The sequence below is a fragment of the Marmota monax genome, unplaced genomic scaffold (genome assembly GCF_021218885.2).
Source record: "Marmota monax isolate L192 unplaced genomic scaffold, Marmota_monax_Labrador192_F-V1.1 WCK01_AAM20220418_F8-fsc00050, whole genome shotgun sequence".
NCBI classification, from domain to species: Eukaryota; Metazoa; Chordata; class Mammalia; order Rodentia; family Sciuridae; genus Marmota; species Marmota monax.
In genome coordinates, this window is record NW_026694552.1 from 2,527,326 (window position 1) to 2,551,993 (window position 24,668).

General features: G+C 35.4%; 1 protein-coding gene and 1 pseudogene across 7 annotated transcripts; both read left to right on the forward strand.

Annotated features, from left to right (window-relative positions):
* Positions 1–455: 455 nt before the first annotated feature.
* On the forward strand, positions 456–2,867 carry Tceal4 (transcription elongation factor A like 4). 7 transcript variants are annotated; one of them, XM_046420797.2, is made up of 4 exons: positions 480–605; positions 813–988; positions 1,164–1,235; positions 1,617–2,867. In XM_046420797.2, the coding sequence occupies exons 2-4, from the start codon at positions 947–949 to the stop codon at positions 2,220–2,222; spliced, it is 720 nt and encodes a 239-aa protein (XP_046276753.1). In that variant the 5' UTR covers positions 480–605; positions 813–946; the 3' UTR covers positions 2,223–2,867. The 7 variants fall into 7 exon arrangements, with proteins under 7 accessions (XP_046276754.1, XP_046276757.1, XP_046276753.1 ...); XM_046420802.2 differs by having other exon boundaries at positions 481–605; positions 813–911; positions 1,622–2,867; XM_046420799.2 differs by having other exon boundaries at positions 482–605; positions 813–911.
* Positions 2,868–21,418: 18,551 nt separating this feature from the next.
* On the forward strand, positions 21,419–22,936 carry LOC124076726 (small ubiquitin-related modifier 1-like; annotated as a pseudogene).
* Positions 22,937–24,668: the final 1,732 nt, after the last annotated feature.

Here is a 24,668-nt window from a genome sequence, read left to right on the forward strand (position 1 = left end):
TTGTCATATGCTCTGATCATTATCCCTTATACATTCAGTTTCTCAGGAAGATAAATTAATCATTCTTTTATTCAGCTTCAAATATAGTTTCATTTTTTTATTCATGAAAAAATATTTCTGTGTGTCAGAATAAAGGAGAAATTTCCATTATTTGGGGAAAATGTCCTAATTTTTTTTTGTAAAATGCTGTAGTCAACCCTCCATACAATATTTGAGCATTCATTCCATTCAATTGGCTGGGTTTACATTCTTGCAACGGTATTTAAAAGCAACATTGTCAAGTCTCCTCCCTCAGACCGCCCAATCTCCCCCCCACCACACACACAAAATAAACCCTTGTGGTTTTCATTAAAATTCTTTTTTGATCAACTTCTCAACAAGAGGAAAATGACAAAGGGGTTCAGAGAGGTGAGGGGATACCTGCTCAAGAAAAGTGGGTGGCAAGCAGACGTCAGTTAGTAGGCGGGGTGTGTGGAGCTCCAACTCTGGAGCTGGGAAGTTCACGTGACCTGCCAGTTGTGGTGCCCGCCCTTCTTCCCTTCGGTGTTGCCCGGGAGCCATCCGCTCCGGTCCGGTCTTCTAATTGTTGCTTCAGCTTCTTTCAGGTCAGCGTGAGGGCGTTGCACCTTGCTAACGGGACCCCAGGGTGGGTACCGACGAGGGGAAGGTTGGAGGTGGGGTTTGGGTGACGGGAAATTGGCCCGAGTGTAGATAGAGATGGCAGTGGGAAAACGTTGGCTGAGGGGGAGCAAGCAGCCTGTGGGCAGAGGGTAGAGAAGAGGAATACCCCAAGTATTCTTGCCGATTTCTAGGCACCTCCTCTGCCCTCCGTCCATTTTGGAGTCTGAGATGGTGGGCCGGTGAAGCTCCCCAGCAGTGAGATAGTGGAAATAACCACCCTCTACCATTCCGTACGTAGAGGAGAATATTGATCGCGAAGGTGGGAATGCAAGTTGTGTCCAAGGCAGAAGGACACGCAGACCCAAACGTAATTTGGAAAACATCGTAGTCTGGCGCCCGAGGCTTGAAAAGAAATGGCGGCTGGGGTGCGGGAGGGGGTAGTAGAGGGGAAGGTTGGGTGAGGAGGGCCTAGACTCAAGATAGGGACCCGAGTCCCTGTCAATTCAGAGACCGCCTTCTCCGCCTCCGCGTCTCCTCTGCAGGTCTGTGCGTCTGTTGTTCCCAGCGCTCTGCGTGGCCTGAAGAGAGGAGCAACCCGCCCAGGATCCTTGCAGGTGATTGCGTGGGGTGTGGGGGGGAGCGGGCAGCACGGACTTGGACCCAGAAGGGGTGAGAGTGCAGAGGACATGGCCTCAGGCAGAGTGTGGGGCCTCACCGCCCACCCCCACAACATGGAAAATACGCACCTTGACACGCTGAAGCAGCGTGGAGAAGGTGGCAGGGCTTGCCAGGGAGTGGTTGGCTCGCTGTGGGGGAGGAATCTAGGGTAAGGGGTCTTCATAGGCACACTTGGAGGGCGGGGCTAGTTTAGGGGAACCCTCAAAAGGACAAGATGCAATGCCCTATGGACCTGCATCGTCGTCCCACCCCCATCCCCATCCTTCACTCTCCCAAGTATCCTCTTTGTCTTCTCTTCTCTCTACCTCCACTCCCAGGACAGGAGAGGGAGAGGAAATCGTGTCATGGAAGAACTTTACAGTGAAAATGAAGGAACACCTTCCAACAAAGGAAAGAGGGAAAATGAAGAGCCACAGGATGAGGAAAAGCCAGAAGAAGCCTGTACTCTGAAAGACAAGGAAATATTAGAAAACGAGGAAAAGACTGCAGATGAGGAAATGCTGAATGACAAGGAAAAGCCAGAGAGTGAGAGAACAGCAAAAGAGGAAGGAAAGCCAGAAAGCAAGAGAAAACCACAAGAGGAGAGAAAGCCAGAGAGTGAAACAAGGGCCGCAGGAAAGCGCCCCGCTGAGGATGACATACCCAGGAAAGCCAAAAGAAAAACCAACAAGGGGCTGGCTCATTACCTTAAAGAGTATAAAGAGTCCATACATGATATGAATTTCAGCAATGAGGATATGATAAGAGAATTTGACAGTATGGCTAAGGTGGAGGATGACATGAGAAAAAGCAGACAGAAATTAGGGAGGCTTTTGTGGATGCAAAGAAATTTAGAGGACCCCTTCTACCCAAGGGGCCCAAGGGAATTCAGGGGTGGCTGCAGGGCCCCACGAAGGGACCTTGAAGACATTCCTTATGTGTAGTATCCCTAGCGAACATTTGCCAGGTCCTGTGCTTTAATCTTTTACTAATACTTTCCTTTAGGCATCCCTCCTGTTACCAGCAGGGCTTTGACCCACCTGCAACATTCTATGTGTCAGTAGCAGACTTTCATTCACTGCATGGAAAAAATGTTTATAGTTCCTTTGTAAATCTAAAAAAAAAAACTTGCAGAACCCTATATATATGGCATCAACCCACTTATGTAAATCTACAAAGATATTTACATAGTAAACTATGTAGAGAAAACAACTTTAAAGTTGTATTCACTGAACAATTAACTGGTTATTTGTGGTGATTTTCTGTTCTTTTTTGTTTGTTCATCTGTCCACTGTCTCCTAAAAGAGATTAATGTTGTCATAAAATTAATAAAAGATAAAATCAGGGAAATAATACATAACTAATCAAAAAACTGTCCAGTAAACTTATAAAGGCAGTGGCGACATTAAAATTCTGTTATCAGGATGTAAAATAATAGATAAAAATTGTGTTACCTCTGGGACTCCATTCTGGAGCAATCTAATGGTTACTACATGTCCATTGTTGTAAAGGACTGTATTGTCATCTATGAAATGGGAATAAAACTTGTCTTCCAGGCTTGTGTACAAAATTAAATAAGGTATTGAGTATGTTGGGCTGGCTCCTACCTTTTCTGCTGCACTAACAGAACCAATACTAACAGATACTTGGTGGAGAACTGAGGGAGGTCTCACAGGTCTCATCCATGTCCAGAATAAATCCAGACAACTGAAAGGTGAGTACCAGTGTCCCCTGGGTAGTGTCATGTCTCCTGGGTTTGTACCTTTTCTCATGGAAACTTAAACCTCCTTAAAGTCCCTTCTGCTGGTGGTGGGCTGGAAATGATTAACTAAAGCAACACGGTGTCCCAACAACAGGGTGGAGAATTCTTCTTTACCTACAACAGAGTCACCTTAACCCAGATGGGTACCCAATTGTCACTTGGGTCTTGATGCTTTATAAAGTTCATATAAAACACTCCTTTCCATACTTTTTGTTGATTTAGTTGTCTCCTCAGGATTTAGATACTGGAGATTGAGCCAGGAAAACAAATCTGAGAGAGCAGATGCTGTGCTGTTCTCATCTGGTAATCTCCTATCTGCTGACATTATTTTTCCCTTAGGAATTGTCTCCCAGGAAATTCCTGTTAAGCCCTACCTTACCATTTCAACAGATTGTTCTGCCTATGTAATTTTTTGCCCCCTGGATTTTTGTTAGCCTTTTATTTGCTTACAGTGTTTTTCAAATAACCTTTATTTTAGGACAGTTACAGATTTAGAGAATTATTGCAGTGGTAATATAGAGCTTCTATATATTCCATACCCAGTATCCCTACTCTTAACATCCTACATTAGTGTTTTGCATTTGTCATAACGAACCAATATTGACAAATTATTATTAACTGAAGTGTATTCTTCATTCAGATTTCCCCTGATTTCCTTTTTCTATCCTAGAATCCCATCCAGGTTACCACATTATATTTAGTCATCATCTCTCCCATAGTCTCCTCTTGGCTGTGAGAATTTCTTAGACTACTTGTTTTTGATGACCTTCACACTTTTGAGAACAATGATCATGTATTCAATGTCCCACAGGTTGGATTTGCTTTATTTTCTTCTTGTGGTTATACAGGTGTTACATGTTTGGGGGAAAAAATCACAAAGGTAAAAATGTCATTCTCATTCCATCATATAAAGGGTACAAACTATTCAATATTATTTACCACTGTTGATGTTAAACTTGTTCACCTGGCTGAGGTAGTACTTGTCAGTTTTCTCCTTGGAAAAGTTGCTATATCATTTCTCCCTTTCCAAACTACTCTTTGGAATAGTCACTATTGGCAGCACACACTATGCTCCACCTCCTTGATAATAGTAGCTACAAAAATCATGTCTAATTCTAACACATAGGATATTTTACACTCCTTTATTTATCTATTCAGTTTATTTATATCAATATAGATGCATAAATATTTATTGTATCATTTGAATTATAATGCAGTACTATTTCACATTTTGTTGCTCAAATAGTTCCTGCTTTGACAATTGGGAGCTTTATCAGTTGGCTCCTGTATTCATTTGGCATATTCCATCATTGTATTGTGTGGGGTTTTTGTTTTTAGTACTTTCTGGCACTAAAAGATGTTCCAGCCTTATCTTGCATATTTTCTGCCCTGTTCCTGGAATCAGCCATTTCTTCAAGAAGCCCTGGTAACTTTTGTTGGAAAATGGAATTTTAAAAGCAAGATCTAAACTAGGCACAATGATGCATGCTTGTAATCCCAGCTACTCAGAAGGCTGAGGCAGGAGAATCACAAGTTCAAGGCCAGCCTGGACAACTTAAGGAGACTCCCCCATCTCAAGATAAAGAATAGCAAGAACTGGGGATGTAATTCAGTGATAAAGTACCCCTGGGTTCAATCCCCATTACAGAAGAAAAATAAAAGCAAGGTATGAGTATTTGGCATAACCATTGCTGTAGGGATATCATTGCTTCTAGGCTGTTTCTGTTAATAGAACAAGCAAATATATATGTATATAGTAACCCATATGTGTGTGTGTGTGTGTGTGTGTGTGTGTATACCTTTATGTTTACACAGAAAATTTTAAATATTTCTCTATATAACCATCTGTGTTTATATAAATCTAAATATAAGTTTATAATGGTATTTCTACAGCAATCCATTACTACATGGATCGTACTAAGCTCCTTTATCTTTAACCTTCCAGTTAAAGAAACCTGTCTCCTACTCTCCATCATGTTTTTTTTTAATTATTCAATTTCAGTATTCAAGCATAACAGTTTCCAAATTGTTTCCCTTGTGGAAACAACTTTACCACCCAGAATAAAATGTTATGTATTGTTTCTTTTGCCTTTAGTCTTACAGATGCTACTCATTTCCAAATTTACATGTCAGTACATTATTCCCCAATTCCTTTCAGTGAGATTGTTGCATACATTTGTAAAACGTTTAGATTCTTTTGTCATATTCTACATTTGGGGGTTCCTATTATAAATGATCTTTATTTGTTCATTGCAGTATTGGGGATTGAACCCAGGGCCTCAGACATCCTAGGAAATCTCTACTGAAATATACATCCCAGCCCTTTTATTTTTTAATATTTTGAGGCAGGATTCTTCCAAGTTGCCCAGTCTGACCTCAAATTTGGGATCTTCCCACCTCAGCTTCCTAAGCAGCTGTGATTACAGATGTGAGCCCCACACTCATAAACGGTATTTTAAAATTTCAAATTCCAACTGTTTTTTTTTTTTTTTGGCTAGTATATAGGAAAGCAATTGACTTGTGTATTAACCTTTATCCTGGAAACTTGAAGCCAGGGGTTTGTCAGTTCTTTGGCATTTCCCATCATTCTCATAGAAACAGTTCTATTTCCTTCTGATCTATTTATATATGTTTTATTTCCAATTTTCTTATTACACTAGCTAGGAATTACAGTATTATGTTTAATTGGAGCAATGAAAAAGGACACCAATGCCTCCCTTATACCTAATTTTAAGTTGAAGAGCATCACTTTCTCACCATTAATTTTGATGTTAGACATAGTTTTTTGGAGATGTTTTTATCACATTGAGGAACCTCCTTTCTAATTCTATTTTGTTGAGTGTTATTATCTTGAATCTGTATTGAATTTTGTCAAATGCTTTGTCTTCATCAAGTGATGTGGTCATATCTTTTTCATCTTTTATTCTATGATCATATTGTTTGATTTCCAAATGCCTAGCATAATTCTTATACATTTGAGTTGTCAGTATTTTGTTGAGGATTTTGCATCTGTTTTCATGAGACAGATTCATCTGTAGTTTTCCTTTTTTGTAATGTTTTATCTGGCTTGGGAATTAAAGAAATGCTTGCCTCAAAGAATGGCTTTTTCTGCTGCTATTTTATGTAAGAAATTGTGAAGAATTGGTATTATTTAATTCTTAAATGTTTGGTAGGTTTCGTTGTTGAAACTTATGGTCCCAGCAATTTCTATTTTGGAAGGTTATTAATTATTGATTAAATTTATTTAATAGATAATAGTCTATTCAGGTGGTTTACTTATCCTTTTGTGAGTTTTGGTAATCTGTGTCTTTCAAGGAATTGGTGAACTTAATATGTGTTAACAAATGTATAAGCATAGAATTGTTCATAGTATTCCTTCATTATCCTCTTAATGTCCATGGAATCAGTAGTGATAACCCCAAATTTTTCTTTCTGATATAGTTATTTAGATTGTCTTCTTTTTTCTTGGATTGCCTGGGAAGAGATGTATCGATTTTACTAATCTTTCTAAAGAACGAGTTTTTTGTTTCATTGCTTTCCTCTATTGTTTTTCTATTTGCAATTTCATTGATTTCTCTAATTGTCATTATATCTTATATTACTCTTTGAACTCTACTTTCCTGAGGTGAAAGCTTTGGTTATTGATTTTAGATCCTTCTTCTTTTCTTGTATATCCATTTAAGCTAGAAATTATCCTGTAAGCACTGCTTTTGTTATATCCCACAAATTTGATATGTTTTAATTTAGTTCAGAATGCATTTACATTTCTCTTGGGAATTCTTTCACTCATACTATGAAGAAGTTTGTTTCATTTTCGGACATTAAATGTTACTGATTTTTAGTAACATTGAGAGCATACTTTCTTGATTTCCTTTCTTTTTAATTTCTTATGGTGTATTTTAGGGCCTAGAACATGGTCTCTCTTGGTGGCGAATGTTCTATGTAAGCTTGGTGGGGGAATAGTATTCTTCTGTTGGATGGAATATCCTATAAATTAGGCCAAGGGTCAATTAGATCAAGTTGATTGATAGTGTTGTTCAGATCAACTATATCCTTATTGATTTTCTGCCTACTTAATCTATCAGCTACTGACAGGGGGGTGTTGAAGTTGTCTACTCTAATAATGGATTTGTGTATATCTTTTCAGTTGTATCAGGTTTTGCCTCACATATTTTGATACTCTGTTAAGTGTATACATGTTTGGGATTATGATGTGTTGTTGGAGAATTAATCCCATTATTATGTAGTGTCCCTTTTTAACCCTAATATTTTTTGTTCTGATATTTTCTCATTCAAATATTATATAGGTACTCCAGTTTTCTTTTGAATGGTATAGTATGATATATCTTTCTCCATTACTTTATGTTTAACCTCCCAAGGTATTATATTTAAAGTGGGCTTCTTATAGACAACTTGTTGCTATTTGTTTTTAGTACTGTGATCAAATCCAGAGCCTTGAACATATTAGGAATGTGCTTTATTACCAGTGAGCTACACACCACACCAGCCCTTGGGTCTTGTTTATTTTTTATCTACATTGACTATTTCTGGTTTTAATTTGTATATCTAGACATTCTCATTGAAAGTGATTCTTAATATATCTGGATTAATATCAACCATGTTTATAAATGTTTTCTGTTACCAGACATTTCTTCATTTATCTTCTCTGGTTTTAATTTATTTTTTGGAGTACCTGGGATTGAACTCAGGGGCACTTGACCATTCAGCCACATCCCCAGCCCAATTTTTAAAAATATTTTATTTGTTAATTTATTTATTTTTTATTGATTTTTTTAATATATGACAGTGGAATGCATTATAATTCATATTGCACATATAGAGTACATTTTTTCATATCTCTGGTTGTATATAAAGTATATTCACACCAATATGTGTCTTCATACATGTATTTTGTTTTTTTTTTTTGTTTTTTTTTAATTTTTTATTGTTGTCTGTTCAAAACATTACATAGTTCTTGATATATCATATTTCACAATTTGATTCAAGTGGGTTATGAGCTCCCATTTTTAGCCCATATACAGATTGCAGAATCACATCAGTTACACATCCATTGATTTACATATTGCCATACTAGTGTCTGTTGTGTTCTGCTGCCTTTCCTATCCTCTACTATCCCCCCTCCCCTCCCCTCCCCTCTTCTCTCTCTGCCCCCTCTACTGACCTTCATTTCTCCCCCTTGTATTATTTTTCCCCTTCCCCTCACTTCCTCTTGTATGTACTTTTGTATAACTCTGAGGGTCTCCTTCCATTTCCATGCAATTTCCCATCTCTCTCCCTTTCCCTCCCACCTCTCATCCCTGTATAATGTTAATCTTCTTCTCATGCTCTTCCTCCCTACTCTGTTCTTAGTTACCCTCCTTATATCAAAGAATACATTTGGCATTTGTTTTTTTTTAGGGATTGGCTAGCTTCACTTAGCATAATCTGCTCTAATGCCATCCATTTCCCTGTAAATTCTATGATTTTGTCATTTTTTAATGCAGAGTAATACTCCATTGTGTATAAATGCCACATTTTTTTTAATCCATTCATCCATTGAAGGGCATCTAGGTTGGTTCCACAGTCTAGCTATTGTGAATTGTGCTGCTATGAACATCGATGTAGCAGTGTCCCTGTAGCATGCTCTTTTTAGGTCTTTAGGGAATAGACTGAGAAGGGGAATAGCTGGGTCAAATGGTGGCTCCATTCCCAGCTTTCCAAGAAATCTCCATACTGCTTTCCAAATTGGCTGCACCAATTTGCAGTCCCACCAGCAATGTACAAGTGTACCCTTTTCCCCACATCCTCGCCAGCACTTGTTGTTGTTTGACTTCATAATGGCTGCCAATCTAACTGGAGTGAGATGGTATCTTAGGGTGGTTTTGATTTGCATTTCTCTGACTGCTAGAGATGGTGAGCATTTTTTCATGTACTTGTTGATTGATTGTATGTCCTCCTCTGAGAAGTGTCTGTTCAGGTCCTTGGCCCATTTGTTGATTGGGTTGTTTGTTCTCTTATTGTCTAATTTTTTGAGTTCTTTGTATACTCTGGATATTAGGGCTCTATTTGAAGTGTGAGGAGTAAAGATTTGTTCCCAGGATGTAGGCTCTCTATTTACCTCTCTTATTGTATCTTTTGCTGAGAAAAAACTTTTTAGTTTGAGTAAGTCCCATTTGTTGATTCTAGTTATTAACTTTTGTGCTATGGGTGTCCTATTGAGGAATTTGGAGCCCGACCCCACAGTATGTAGATCGTAGCCAACTTTTTCTTCTATCAGACGGCGTGTCTCTGATTTGATATCAAGCTCCTTGATCCATTTTGAATTAACTTTTGTGCATGGCGAGAGAAAGGGATTCAGTTTCATTTTGTTGCATATGGATTTCCAGTTTTCCCAGCACCATTTGTTGAAGATGCTATCCTTCCTCCATTGCATGCTTTTAGCCCCTTTATCAAATATAAGATAGTTGTAGTTTTGTGGATTGGTTTCTGTGTCCTCTATTCTGTACCATTGGTCCACCCGCCTGTTTTGGTACCAGTACCATGCTGTTTTTGTTACTATTGCTCTGTAGTATAGTTTGAAGTCTGGTATCGCTATACCGCCTGATTCACACTTCCTGCTTAGCATTGTTTTTGCTATTCTGGGTCTTTTATTTTTCCATATGAATTTCATGATTGCTTTATCTATTTCTACAAGAAATGCCGTTGGGATTTTGATTGGCATTGCATTAAACCTATAGAGAACTTTTGGTAATATCGCCATTTTGATGATGTTAGTTCTGCCTATCCATGAACAGGGTATATTTTTCCATCTTCTAAGATCTTCTTCTATTTCTCTCTTTAGGGTTCTGTAGTTTTCATTGTATAAGTCTTTCACCTCTTTTGTTAGGTTGATTCCCAAGTATTTTTTTTTTTGAAGATATTGTGAATGGAGTGGTTGTCCTCATTTCCATTTCAGAGGATTTGTCGCTGATATACAGGAATGCCTTTGATTTATGCGTGTTGATTTTATATCCTGCCACTTTGCTGAATTCATTTATTAGCTCTAATAATTTCTTTGTAGACCCTTTTGGGTCTGCTAGGTATAGAATCATGTCATCTGCAAATAGTGATAATTTAAGTTCTTCTTTTCCTATTTTTATGCCTTTAATTTCTTTCGTCTGTCTAATTGCTCTGGCCAGTGTTTCGAGAACTATGTTGAAGAGAAGTGGAGAGAGAGGGCATCCCTGTCTTGTTCCAGATTTTAGAGGGAATGCCTTCAATTTTTCTCCATTCAGAATGATGCTAGCCTGAGGCTTAGCATAAATTGCTTTTACAATATTGAGGTATGTTCCTGTTATCCCTAGTTTTTCTAGAGTTTTGAACATAAAGGGATGCTGTACTTTGTCGAATGCTTTTTCCGCATCTATCGAGATGATCATATGGTTCTTATTTTTAAGTCTATTGATGTGGTGAATAACATTTATTGATTTCCGTATATTGAACCAGCCTTGCATCCCAGGGATGAATCCTACTTGATCATGGTGTACAATTTTTTTGATATGTTTTTGTATCCGAGTGGCCAGAATTTTATTGAGGATTTTTGCATCTAGGTTCATTAGAGATATTGGTCTGTAGTTTTCTTTCTTTGAAGTGTCTTTGTCTGGTTTAGGTATCAGGGTGATGTTGGCCTCGTAGAATGAATTTGGAAGTTCTCCCTCTTTTTCTATTTCCCGAAGTAGCTTGAAAAGTTCATACATGTATTTTGGATAGTGATGTCCATCACATTCTACCATCATTTCTAACCCCATACCCTCTCTCTTCCCCTCCCACCCCTCTCCCCTATCTAGAGTTCGTCTATCCCTCCTATGCCCCCCATCCGTACCCCACTATGAATCAGCCTCCTTACATCAGAGAAAACATTCAGCATTTGTTTTTTTGGGATTGACTAACTTCACTTAGGATTATCTTCTCCAGTGCCATCCATTTACCTGCAAATGCCATGATTTTATTCTCTTTTATTGCTGAGTAATATTCCATTGTGTATGTATGCCACATTTTTTTTATCCATTCATCTACTGAAGGGCGTCTAGGTTTGTTCCACAGTTTAGCTATTGTGAATTGTGCTGCTATAAAGATTGATGTGGCTGTGTCCCTGTAGTATGCTGTTTTTAAGTCCTGTGGGTATAGACCGAGGATAGGGATAGCTGGGTCAAAGGGTGGTTCCATTCCCAGTTTTCCAAGGAATCTCCATACTGCTTTCCATATTGGCTACACAAATTTGCAGTCCCACCAGCAATGTATGAATGTATCTTTTTCCCCACATCCTTGGCAACACTTACTGTTGTTTGTGTTCTTAATAGCTGCCATTCTGACAGGAGTAAGATGAAATCTTAGAGTAGTTTTGATTTGCATTTCTCTAATTGCTAGAGATGATAAACATTTTCAAAATATGTTTACTTGTAGTTGGACAAGATACCTTTATTTTATTTACTCATTTATTTTTTTATGTGGTGCTGAGAATCAAATCCAGCGCCTCACATGTGCTAGGCAAGCACTCTACCGCTGAGCCACAGCTCCAGCCCCAAGATGATGAACATTTTTTCATCTATTTGCTGATTGATTGTATATCCTCTTCTGAGAAGTGTCTGTTCAGCTGTTCAGGTCTTTGGCCCATTTATTGTTTAGGTTATGTGGTTTGTTTTTGTTTTTGGTGTTTAGCTTTTTGAGTTCTTTATATACCCTAGAGATTAGTGCTCTATCTTATGTGTGAGGGGTAAAGATTTGCTCCCAAAATCTAGGCTCTCTATTCACCTCACAGATTGTTTCTTTTGCTGAGAAGAAACTTTTTAGTTTGAGTCCATCCCATTTATTGATTCTTGATTTTAATTCTTGCTCCACAGGAGTCTTGTTAAGGAAGTTGGGGCCTAATCCCACATGATGGAGATTAGGGCCTACTTTTTCTTCTATTAGATGAAGGGTCTCTGGTTTAATTCCTAGGTCCTTTGTCTACTTTGAGTTTTGTGCATGGTAAGAGATATGAGTTTAATTTCATTTTGTTGCATATGGATTTCCAGTTTTCCCAGCACCATTTGTTGAAGAGGCTATCTTTTCTCCAATGTATGTTTTTGGCACCTTTGTCTAATGTAAGATAACTGTAATTTTGTGGGTTAGTCGCTGTGTCCTCTATTCTGTACTATTGGTCTACCAGTCTGTTTTGGTGCCAATACCATGCTGGTTTTGTTACTATTGCTCTGTAGTATAGTTTAAGGTCTGGTATACTGATGCCACCTGCTTCACTCTTCCTGCTAAGGATTGTTCTAGCTATTCTGGGTCTCTTATTTTTCCAGATAAATTTCATGATTACTTTTTCCTATTTCTATGAGAAATGCCATTGGGATTTTGATGGGAATTGCATTAAATCTGTACAGTGTTTTTGGTACTATGTTCATTTTGATAATATTAATTCTGCCCATCCAAGAGTAAGGTAGATCTTTCCATCTTCTAAGGTCTTCTTTGATTTCTGTCTTTAGGGTTCTGCAGTTTTCATTGTATAGATATTTCACCTCTTTCATTAAGTTGATTCCCATCCAGCCCAATTTTATATTTTATTTAGAGACAGAATCTCACTGAATTGCCTAACACCTTGCTTTTGTTGAGGCTAGCTTTAAACTCATGATTCTCCTTCCTCAGCCTCCCAAGCCACTGGGGTTACAGCATTGTGCCATTGTGTCCAGTATTTGCCATGATTCTGTTTTGTCTCCTCTCTTGATATCTCAATTTTATTCCTTTAAAAAATGTTTTAGTGATTTCTCTAATAATACTCTTCTGTTTAATCTGCTTGTAGTTCAGTTGACTTAATATAGAGTACTTGTCATGTCATTCTTTTCATACTCTATAATCACTCAATTCATTGTTGCTATTATTTCTTTAGACAGTTATCTTTTATATCAATTAAGAATAAGAATAACAAAATGTTACTTTGCTTTCATTTACTCCGTTTCCAGTACTCTTCCATTCTTTATGTGCATCTAATCATTGACCAATATTCTTTTTCTTCTGCCCAAAGAAAAAAATTAACATTTCTTGAAGGGCAACTTTGTTGGTGTTGAATTTTATCAGTTTTTGTTTGGCTGAGGAAGTCTTTATTTCCTCTTCACTTTTGAAAGATATTTTGCCAGATATAGAATTTTAGGTTGGTTTATTTTCTTTCAACTCTTTAAATATTTCACTCTACTCTTTTCTTGTAGAAATCTCATGATTTCTATAGCTAGATTTTTCTTTGGAGTCTTTATTGGAGTTTTCATCTCTCTGGCTATATTGCCTATCTATTCTTTTACGTTGTCTGCTTTTTTCATTAGTGCACGAATTATTTTAAATTCTTTGACTTATAATTTCAAACACTGTATCATATGTGAGTCTGGTTCTCATGTTGCTTTATCCCTTCAGATCTTTTTGTCTTATCTTTTGTAGTGTTTTATTATTTTGTCATTAAAATCAGATGTGTCATATCAGATAATAGGAACTGAGGTAAATAGGCCTCTAGTGGAAGGATTTATGTTAATCTGGCTAGGAGTTGGGTTTTGATTCCTTTTTGCTGTTGTTATAGGTGTTAGATTTTTCAGTGTTCTTGTTTCCCTTCTTGACTTTGGACTTTCCTAAGTAGTCTTCAGAGAGAGTCTGAGTCATTTGCAGCTTTTTCCATTGTAATTAATATTATTACACTAGACCCTTGATAATATGGTGGTAAGAGAAGAGATAAGGGGGGTATTCTATATACTTCCAATTAAACTTCCATCTTAATGGACTTATTTCTTTAACACAAGTTAAAGACCTTCACAAGGCTTTTTTTTAAAACATATCCTAATTTCATTTTAGATGATACAGAAAGTCAGAGGGCAATGGATTGGGGTAACTAACAGTCCACCACAGCTCCAAGAAAAGGCTCTCATAAAAATCATTCCCTTAGAGGGTACACATTTGTTATAAAGAAAGCTTTGAGGTACAGGGACAACACCCTCTTGAATTATACAGGCTTATCTTCAAGTGTACCAGGAATACCCTGGAGGCCACAGATATGGGTTTCAGTACCAACTGTGTCTTTTTTCCCTTCAAAATGGAGCCCAAAGTAGCTGACTCTTCCCCACCACCAAGTACACAACTCATAAACTGGTAATGCAGATATAAGAAAGATAGTAATGCACATAGAAAGAATAGCAATCAAGCTGTCTAATATCATGGATTATTGAGTCAAACCAAGTTCCAATACTATTTCTACATTGTTCTATGTATGTCCTTAGGAGAGTTTAGTACTTGAATTGCTTCAGTCTTTATCATTTCAGATTTTTCTATCTGCTTGTTTTATTTTGTTTTGGGTGGTACTGGGGATTGAGGCCAGGGCCTTGCACATTCTAGGCAAGTGCCTTGCTACTGAGCTACATCCCCATCAATTGTTTTTTTTTTTTTTACATATTGATGGACCTTTATTTTCATTCATTTATTTATATGTGGCGCTGAGAATCAAACCCAGTGCCTCACACATGCTAGGCAAGTGCTCTACTACTGAACCACAACCCCAACACCCCCATCCATTTTAAATATTATTTTTGAGACAACATCCTGCTAATTTGCTCAGACTAACTATGAACATGCAACCTTCCTGCCTCAGCTTCCCTAGATATAGATGTGAACTATTACACCCAGCTTTGTTCTATCAATTATTGATAGACATATGTTAATATCTCATGATGGTTGTGGATTTATTTCTCCTCATAGTTCTGAAATTTTACATTTTATCATGAAGGCACACATTCAAAGTCACACATATACATAAAATATAGAGCTAAATTATTTATTACATAATGAAAACCTGGATTACAACCACTCATATCAAGAAATAAAATAACATTAACACCCCAGAGATACTACTGATATCCTCTCTCAATCATTCCAACTTCCCTCCCCACTAGAGATAATAATGATATTGAATTTTGTGTTAATCATTAATTTTCTTTATATTTTATGACTTAGGCAGTATAGTTTAGTTTTATCAATTGTTTAACTTCATATAATTGGAATTATGTAGCACATATTTTTATGGCTGGCATATTTTATTAAATAGCATGTGAATTGGACCAAATCTTTATGCCCTCTCCAAATTCATATGCTGAACTCCTAATTTCCAAGGTGATAGTGTTGGGAGACAGAGGCCTTTGGAGGGTGATTAGGTCATGAGAACATAGCCTCCATGAATGAGATTAGTGCCCTTATATTAAAAAAGGACCCCAGAGAGATCCCTTAACCTTCTGACACATAAGGTTACAGTAAAAAGAGTGTCATTTATAAGGAAGTATGTTCTCACCAGGTATCAAACCTGTTAGCCTCTGATCTTGCATTTCCCAGCTTCAAAAACTATGAGAAATTAATTTTGGTTGTTTATAAGCCACTCAGTCCAGGTATTTTATTATAGCAGCCCAAGCTAAAACACTATGCTTATGATATTAATCCATGTTTATGTTAAAATATTATGTTATTTTCATTGATGTGTAGTGTACTGTTAGTAAAAATAACACAGTTTATACTATTATTTTACTCTTTATGGACATTTGGGTTATTTCCAGTTTTAAATTTTATAAATAATGATGACATGTACATTGTCATTTATGTATCTTGGTTTATGTGTGTGCATATTTCTGTTAGGAAGCTATTTATGAGTGGAGTTACATATTCAACTTTAATAGATGACATCAAACTTTTCCAAAGTGCTTGTATCAATTTACACTCTTATCAGCAGTAACGAATTCTCACTTTTCTATATTCTCATCATCACTTGTTATTTTAATTTCATTGATAAATAATGAAGTTGAGCACATTTTCATATATTTTTGATGATTTGAGTATCTTCATTTTTCAATTTTTTTTAGTTGCAGATGGACACAATACCTTTACTTTATTTATTTATTTTATGTGGTGCTGAGGATCAAACCCAGTGTTTCACATGTGCTAGGAAGCACTCTATCACTGAGCCACAAACCCAGCCCAGTACCTTCATTTGTGGGGATGGGGGGATAGTGGGGTGCTCTACCACTGAGCTACATCCCCCAGTACTTTTTTTTCTAGTACCAGGAATTGAACCCAGGGGCACTCAACCACTGAACCACATCCCCAGCCCTATTTTGTATTTTATTTAGAGACAGGGTCTCATTGAGTTGCTTAAGGCTTTGCCATTGCTGAGGCTGGCTTTAAACTTGTGATCCTCCTATCTCAGCCTCTTGAGCTGCTGGGATTACAGGCATGTGCCACGGAGTCCGGCTCCTTTTTATTTTTGGTTTTAAGACAGGATCTCACTAGGTTGCCCAGGCTGGCCTTGAACTGTGATCCTCCTGCCTCAGCCTACAGAGTAACTGGGATTCTGGTGTGCACCACCATGTCTGGCTGGATATCCTTAGTGATTATATTATTCTCATATGGTTTTTGTCCCATTATTGGCTTTTATATGTTTCCACATTGCTTTATAGCAGTTTTTAATGTATATATTTTATATCTGAGCTCTTTGTCAGTGAAATATATTGCAAATAGTTCACCCACTCTGTAGCATATTTTTTTAGTCTCTCAATGGTGTCATTTGACTAATGGAAAATCTTACCTCAGCCTAATCAGAGTTCTCATTTTTTTCTGTTATAATCAACACATTTGGGTCCAATTTAAAAAGTCTCTTCCTACTTCATAATTATGAAGATTGTTATATTTTTTCTAGAGATTCATGTACAATTGACCAGAAGTGGGTTTCTGTGTATTGTATTGGTGTTCTCTCTCTAAAGATTTACATTCAGAAAGCTATAGATACAGGAAAGCCATGGTGTAAGTTCTCAGCTCAAGCAATTAATCAAGAGAAGACCTCTCTAACTCAGGTTTTGTATTCTGTTCAGGTCTTTAATTGATTGGCTGAGACTCACCCACATTAAAGAAGGCAATCTATTTTAATTATTCAAATACTAATCTTATCCAGAACACCTCAAAATAATGTTTGCATAAATGTCTGAGCACCCTATAGCCCAGTCAAGTTAACACATAATATTACATAATATTAACTACACTGTGATGTGAGGCAGGAGTCAAGATTTATATTTTCCACATGAGCATATAGTTTACTCAGCATTATTTGTTAAATAGTTATCCTCTTCCCCAATTTTATTATAAATCAAAGATCCATAATGCATGAATATGTTTCTATTCTATTCTATTCTATTCTATTCTATTCTATTCTATGGTATCTATTCGATTCCATTGGTCTCTTTGGCTATCCTTGAATTAACATCACACTAAATTACTAGGACTTAATAATATGTATTGATATTTAGACTTTATATTAGTATTCATATTTGATGAACAAAATCTTTCCAAATTAGTTTTTTTCAATAATGTTTAGTCTATTCTTAACTTTTTGCATTTTTATATATACTTTAGAAACAGCTTATTAAGGTCCATGAAAGGCAGAAAGGATTAAAGGACAGTAGGAAGGAAGAGTTTTATTTAGGATCGAATTAAACATATGATTAGTTAGTTAATAGAAAATGCCATTTTCTTAATATTGAGTTATCCAGTCCATGACTATGGTATATCTTCCATTTAGTTAGGCATTCCATTTTTCTCAGTAATGTTTTTTACCATATAAGTTTTGAATATCATGTACTGGATTTAAAAATTCTATTTTGCAATTATTTTGCTGATTAAGAACTGCAATTGTTATAAATAAAAAAAGAACTGCAATTGGTCTATCCTGGAGAATTTTCCTTGTGCTAATGAAAAGAATACATATTCTGTAGCTGTGGAATGAAGTGTTCTGTAAATGTCTGCTAGATATGATTTAATTTAAATTTTTTTCGGTTGATTTTCTGCCTGGATGATCTGTTCATTGTTGAAACTGGGGTGTTAAAATCCCTAAATTTTATTGTATTAGAATCTAACTCTCCTTGTAGATCTAATAATATTGCTTTGTGTATTTGGGTGCTCCAGTGTTGGGCGCATATATATTTAACAATGGCTATATTGTCTGGATGAATTTCTCTCTTTTTCATTTCTCTTTTGTCTCTTTTACAATTTTTGACCTAAAGTCTATTTCATCTGTTGTAAGTATAGCCACTCCTGCTCACATTTCGTGTCTGTTGGCATAGAATATCTATTTCCATCTATTTGCTTTCAGTATATTTGTGTGTGTAACAGTGAAATGAGTTTCTTATAGGCAGCAAATAATTGGGTCCTTGTTTTCTTCTTCTTTTTTTTTATATCCACTCATCTATCTTTTAATTAGGGGATTTAATTCCTTTTTTACATTCAAGGCTATTATTTTCATGTAAGAACTTACTCTTGTGAAGAGAGAACCTAGAGAATGGAAGAAAATTTTTGCCACCCACACCTCAGAGCATTAATCTCTAGGATATACAAAAAACTCAAAACATTAACACCAAAAAACCCCCACAAATAACCCAATCAATAAATGAGGAAAGGAACTGAACAAGCACTTTATAGAAGGAAAAATATGATTGGCCAACACATATATGAAAAAATGTTCAACATCGCTAGTCAATTAGAGAAATGCAAATTAAAACTACACTGAGATTTCATCTTACTCCAGTCAGAATGGCAATTATCAATAATACAAGTAACATTAAATGTTGGCAAGGATGTGTGGGAAAAGCAACACTCATATATTGCTGGTGGGACTGCAAATTGGTGCAACCACTATGGAAAGCAGTATGGAGTTTCCTCAGAAAACTTGGAATGGAAGCACCATTTGACCCAGTTATCCCACTCCTAGGTTTATACCCAAAGGACATAAAATCAGCATAACACAGTGACATAGCCACATCAATGTTTATAGCAGCTCAATTCACAATAGCTAAATTATTGAACCAGCCTAGGTGCACTTCAACAGATGAATGGATAAAGAAAGTGTGGTATATATACACAATGAAATATTACTCAGCCATAGAGAAGAATAAAATTGGGCTGGGGTTGCAGCTCAGTGGTAGAGCGCTCGCCTCGCACGTGCAAGACCCTGGGTTGGATCCTCAGCACCACATAAAAATAAATAAGTGAAATAAAGGTATTGTGTCCAACTACAACTAAAAATATTTTAAAAAGAACAAAATTATGGCATTTGCCAGTAAAGGGATCAACTGGAGACTATCATGCTAAGTGAAATAAGCCGGTCCCTAAAACACAAAGGCTGAATGTTCTCTCTCATATGTGGATGCTAACTCACAATAAGGGGAGTAGGAAAGAATAGAAGTACTTTGGATTAGAAAAAGGAGAATTAAGGGAAGGAAGGGGAATGGGAATAGGAAAGATAGTAGAATGAATTGGATATTACTTTCCTATGTGCATATATGAATATGTGACCCATGTAATTCCACATCATGTACAACCAGAAGAATGGGAAGTTATACTCCATATATGTATAATGTGTTAAAATACATTCTACTGTCATGTATAACTAATAAGCACAAATTTTAAAAAAGAATTTACTCCTGTAATTTTGTTAATTATTTTCTGATTATTTTGTATATCCTTTATTCTTTTCTTCCCCATTTTTGTGTTTTGGTGGTTTTCTTGAGTGATAAGATTTGATTTCTTTCTCTGTTTGTCCCATTTGAGGTGATGAATATGCTAAATACACTGATCAAATAGTGTATACATATTTTCAAAGCATTGCTTTGTGTCCTACAAATTTGTACAATAATAATATGACAATTAAAATTTAAAAGACAGAAAGAGTATTTAAGTATTCAATGACTCTTAAAGAAGAAAGAATAGATTCTGTTGAAATTAGTTTTGTAGTCTCCTTTTTACTTTTTCCAATTATTTGAAAACAAACTAATCCTTTTTTATCCCCTGATTGGATTGTGTTATACTTAATTATTAGATATTGGCATTGGTTATGGAGCATTGAAAAATAGCTAATATTTCCTGTTGGCACTCTCTAATGACCTAAATATGTCAATTTTTGTAATAATCCTATGAGATAGATTATGTTATTGTTTTCATTATAAATTGAGGGAACTGAGGTGCAGAAAGACTTTAGGTACCTTGTTCAAGGTCAAATCATTATTACATGGCAGAGCCAGGATCTCATTCAGATTGTTCCAGTGACCATAATAATGAATACATAATGCTTACATTTTTTCTAAATTAACTGTAGAATATGGTTTCTGTGTCACGAATTATATTTTCCCTTCAGCACCTGTGTTCTATAAGCAAATATTTGAATACTGTCATTTGGAGATTGGTGCTGATAAAACTAATATTTGCTTTTTTAAAAAAATTGTTATATGCTCCATTTATACCAAATGTCCAGCAAGGCAAATCCAAGAGATAGAAAGTACATTAGTAGTTGCTAGAGCCTGATGGGGAGGAAATGGGGTTTCACTGTTAAGCGCTACAGAAATTCTTTTCCTGGAGAGAAAAAAAATGTTCTAAAATTAGATAGTGGTGTTGATTGCACAATCTTATGGATATACCAAAAACTATGGAATTGCACATCTTAAAATGGTGGACTTCGTGAGTTGTGAATTATATCTCAAGCTATTTTTTTAAAAAATGAAATTGAAATTTTGTATATTGTTGTATCCTGAGCACTTAAACTCATTCATTGTAAAATATACATATAGATTCTTTTAGATTTCCTAAATTACAAAATCATCTTGTCTGTGTGGGACTTTCCAATACTTCCTTTCCTCTGTTTTGATTTCTTTTCTTTTACTTTCTATGACTTGCAGTAATATTTTGAAAAGATCTAGGGCTTCCTTGTCTTATTCTTAATTTCAAAGAGAAATATTTCAATTCTCACCATTGAATTTGATGTTTTCTATGTGTGTTTTACAAATTTATTTTAATAAATCAAGGAAGTCTCTATTCCTATTTGATAATGTTTTATATTATGAATTCATGCTGAATATTAGTAAATTATATCTATTCATGTTTTGAGATAACCATATAGACTTTATTCTCTTAATATAATGAATTATATCAATTGATTTTCAAATTTTATATCTATCTTTCAACTCCTGAATACTTTAACTTGTTTGTAGTATATTATTCTTTTCCTATATGGTAGAATTTTTTCTCATATAGGATTTTTTTTCAGCTATGTTAACAAGAAAGATTGGCCTGGGTTTTTCCTTTCCCATAATAGCCTTGTTAGGTTTTGATATTAAGGTTATACTGTACTCTTAAATGGCATTCAGAGTATTTCCTCTTCTATAATTATCTGAAAGACTCTTTTAGATGGATACTATTTTCTTCCTTAGATGTATGTGTGGAAGGATTGTAAACCCCGGAGCCAGGTTCTACCTACCCAAAGCAGCTGCTGTGCGGAGACCCCCAGGTGAAGCCACAGTCACCATGTCGGATCAGGAGGCAAAAATTCAACTGAGGATTTGGGGGATAAGAAAGAAGGAGAATGAATTAAATACAAAGTAATTGGACAGGATAGCAGTGAGATTCACTTCAAAGTGAAAAATGACAACACATCTCAAGAAACTCAAAGAATCACACTGTCAAAGACAGGGAGTTCCAATGAATTCACTCGGGTTTCTATTTGAAGGTCAGAGAATTGCTGATAATCATACTCCAAAAGAACTGGAAATGGAGGAAGAAGATGTGATTGAAGTTTATCAGGAACAAACCATTCAACGGTTTAGATATTCTTTTATTTTTTTATTTTCCCTTAATCATTTTTTATTAAAAAAAATAGTTCTTTTGTAATATGGTGTTCAAATGGAATTGAAAACTGGCACCCATCTCTTTAAAACATCTGGTAATTTGAATTCTAGCGCTCATTATTCATTATTGTTTGTTTTCATTGTGCTGAGTTTTTGGTGATCAAACCTTAGCTCCCTTCATATTGACCTCTCCTTTTAAAAAATTACACGTATTTACAGAGAGGCCACCTTTTTCAGGACTGTACATTTTCAGACTTTTGGTGGTAAATAAGACTGACCAATGTGACTGTCTATAATGACTTTCCAATTGGCCCTGAAGTTCTAGCATGTGACTGCTTCACTCCTGGACTCTGACTTTCAGTGAGAGATGGAAGTTTTTCAGAGAACTGAACTGTGGGAAAATGACCTTTCCTTAACCTGATGCTACTTTTAAAATCTGAGGGTCTGGACCAAAAGGAATATCAGCTTTGGAGTCAAGACAAACAGACATGGGGAGAGTAACAACTAACTCCAAAGATGGCTTCACTGAAGAGAAAACGTTTTAAGATTTAAAAAAAAATCTTGTCAGAAGATACTGGAAAAGTTCTAATTTTCGTTAGCAGTTAATAAGTTAGTTATTCATGCAGAACTGTATACAACAGAACACTGCTCCTTTTATTTTATTTGTACTTTTGGCCTGGGATATGGGTTTTAAATGGACATTGTCTGTACCAGCTTCATTAAAATAAACAATATTTGTAAAAACCTTTTAAAAAGATGTATGTGTGGAAGTATTCACTACAGAAGTTATCTGGGTCTGAAATTTTCTTGGTGGAAAACATCTTAAAGGATTTTAAATTTTTGATTTTTTTCTTTTATATTTAAAGAATAAATAAGAATTTTTAATTATTTGTGTTTCAATATTTATAAGATGCATATCATTAGAAATTCATATATTTTATTTAAAATTTGAAATTATTGACATAAAATTATTTTTAATATATTTTTAAATCTGTAGGTTTTGAGGAAATACTTCAATTTTTGTTCCTGCCATTTATTATTTGTTCATTTTCATTTTATCACAGGTCAGACTATGTATTTATTACTTTTATTATCATTTACTAAATAATCAACTTTAGTTTTGTTGATGTATTTTATTATATGTCTGTTTTCTATTTCATTAAATTCTGCTTGTAGATTTATGTCTCCTTGCCTCTAACTCATTTGGTATAGATTGTTTTCTGTTTCCATATTCTGAAGCTAGTTGCCTGGGTCATTGATTTTCAGTGTTTCTTCTATTCTAATATGTGTACTTCATGTTATAAATATCTCTCTAGGTATGATTCAGTTATAGTCCTCAAGCTTTTTTCTTCCAAATAATGTTTGATATGTAATTTTAATTACCCTTCACTCCAAACATTTTAAAATTTTTCATTGGACAAATTTGTTATTCAAATTCCAAACATTTTGTAATTATTTTTACTATTGATTCTTGCTTAATTACACTGTGACAAAGAAGTTACTCTATATTATTTCAGGGTTATTGGTTTTTTTTCGGGGCCAAGGACCAAACTTAGGACCTTGCATGTGCTATGCAAGTGCTTTGCCACTGAACTAAATTCTCAATCCCCTTATTTCAGTTTTTTTTTTAATTTGTTAAGATTTATTTTATAACCTAGAATCTATTCAATTTTAGTAAATGATTTGCATTCATTTTAAACAAATATGCAGAGTGCTGTCATTGTTCAGCATTTTAAATGTCACTGTAGGTCAAATTTACTCATGATTTTGTTCATTTAATTTGTATCCCTACTGATTTTTGTCTTTTTATCAGTTACAGAGAGAAGGGTGTTAACGATAATATAGAAAAATTGTTTATTTATCCTTGTAATTCTGGAAATTTTAAAAATTTTGTTTTGAGATCAAGTTAATAAATGCATAAAAATATTTAAATATTATAATGAAGTGACACTCCTTAACTCTTCTAATTCTGTTTGCTTTAAAGTTTATTTTATTATTAATATAATTCCAATGGCTTTATTTTGATTAGTCTTTCCATGTTATGATTTTTCTATATATTTACTTTCAATCTTCATGAATCTTCATCTTTCAGGTTTGTCTTTTTTTTAATTTTACTTTTTGGTATTGAGAATTGAACCTAGGGCCTTAGCATGTACATTCTCTACCACTGAGCTACCTCACTAGTCCCTCAGGTTTGTCTTTTGTAAGGAGCATATAGTTGGGCTTTTTTCCAGTCTAAAAATCTTTGATTTTAATTTGTTACACGTAGACTATTTGCATTACTGTGATTATTGATAGTAATAGGTATAAATTGATCATTGTATCAAGTTCCTTCTGTTTATCTCATATGATTCATATTAGTTTTCCTTCATATATAGGTGCTGGGAATTGAACCTAGGGGCAGTTTACCACTGAGTTACATCTCCAGTCCTTTTTTGGTAGCATCATTTATTCATTCAGCCAAGATTTGCTGAATTAAAGAATAACTTGAAATATGTTAAGTTCAATGGTCAGGTCAGATTATTGGGGAAAGTAGTTTGGAAAATGTCCTGCCAAAGTAGTGTTTTTGGATCACCAATGTGAAGCACTTTTTCATAACATGATGCAAATCATATCCAGTTTTGCTGCATAATTATCATAATAATAACATCCACATTAATTACAACAATTTTCTGTCCATGAAATTCACTTGATCATCTCAAAACTCTATGGAAAAAGGTAAGTTATAATTAATATAATTTTTAAAATAATATGAAGAAAATGATGCTTAGACAAAGAAAGACACTTGCATGATGTCAAATCTCAAGTAGCATATTATGTGTACATGAGTGTGTGTGTGTGTGTGTGTGTGAGTATGTGTGTGGTGTGCGCACACATGCACTTCAACCCCAAATCTAAGTTCAGTCCTTTTTTTTCTTTTTTTTTAATTT

What these genes read in the sequence shown, in the direction of transcription:
- Tceal4 (XM_046420797.2), top strand. Translation starts at nt 947, where the DNA reads ATGCAAGTTGTGTCCAAGGCAGAAGGACACGCAGACCCAAAC. An exon ending in AAGGACACGCAGACCCAAAC is followed by an intron (nt 989 to 1,163) that starts GTAATTTGGAAA and finishes TCTCCTCTGCAG; the next exon opens with GTCTGTGCGTCTGTTGTTCC. An exon ending in CCCGCCCAGGATCCTTGCAG is followed by an intron (nt 1,236 to 1,616) that starts GTGATTGCGTGG and finishes CTCCACTCCCAG; the next exon opens with GACAGGAGAGGGAGAGGAAA.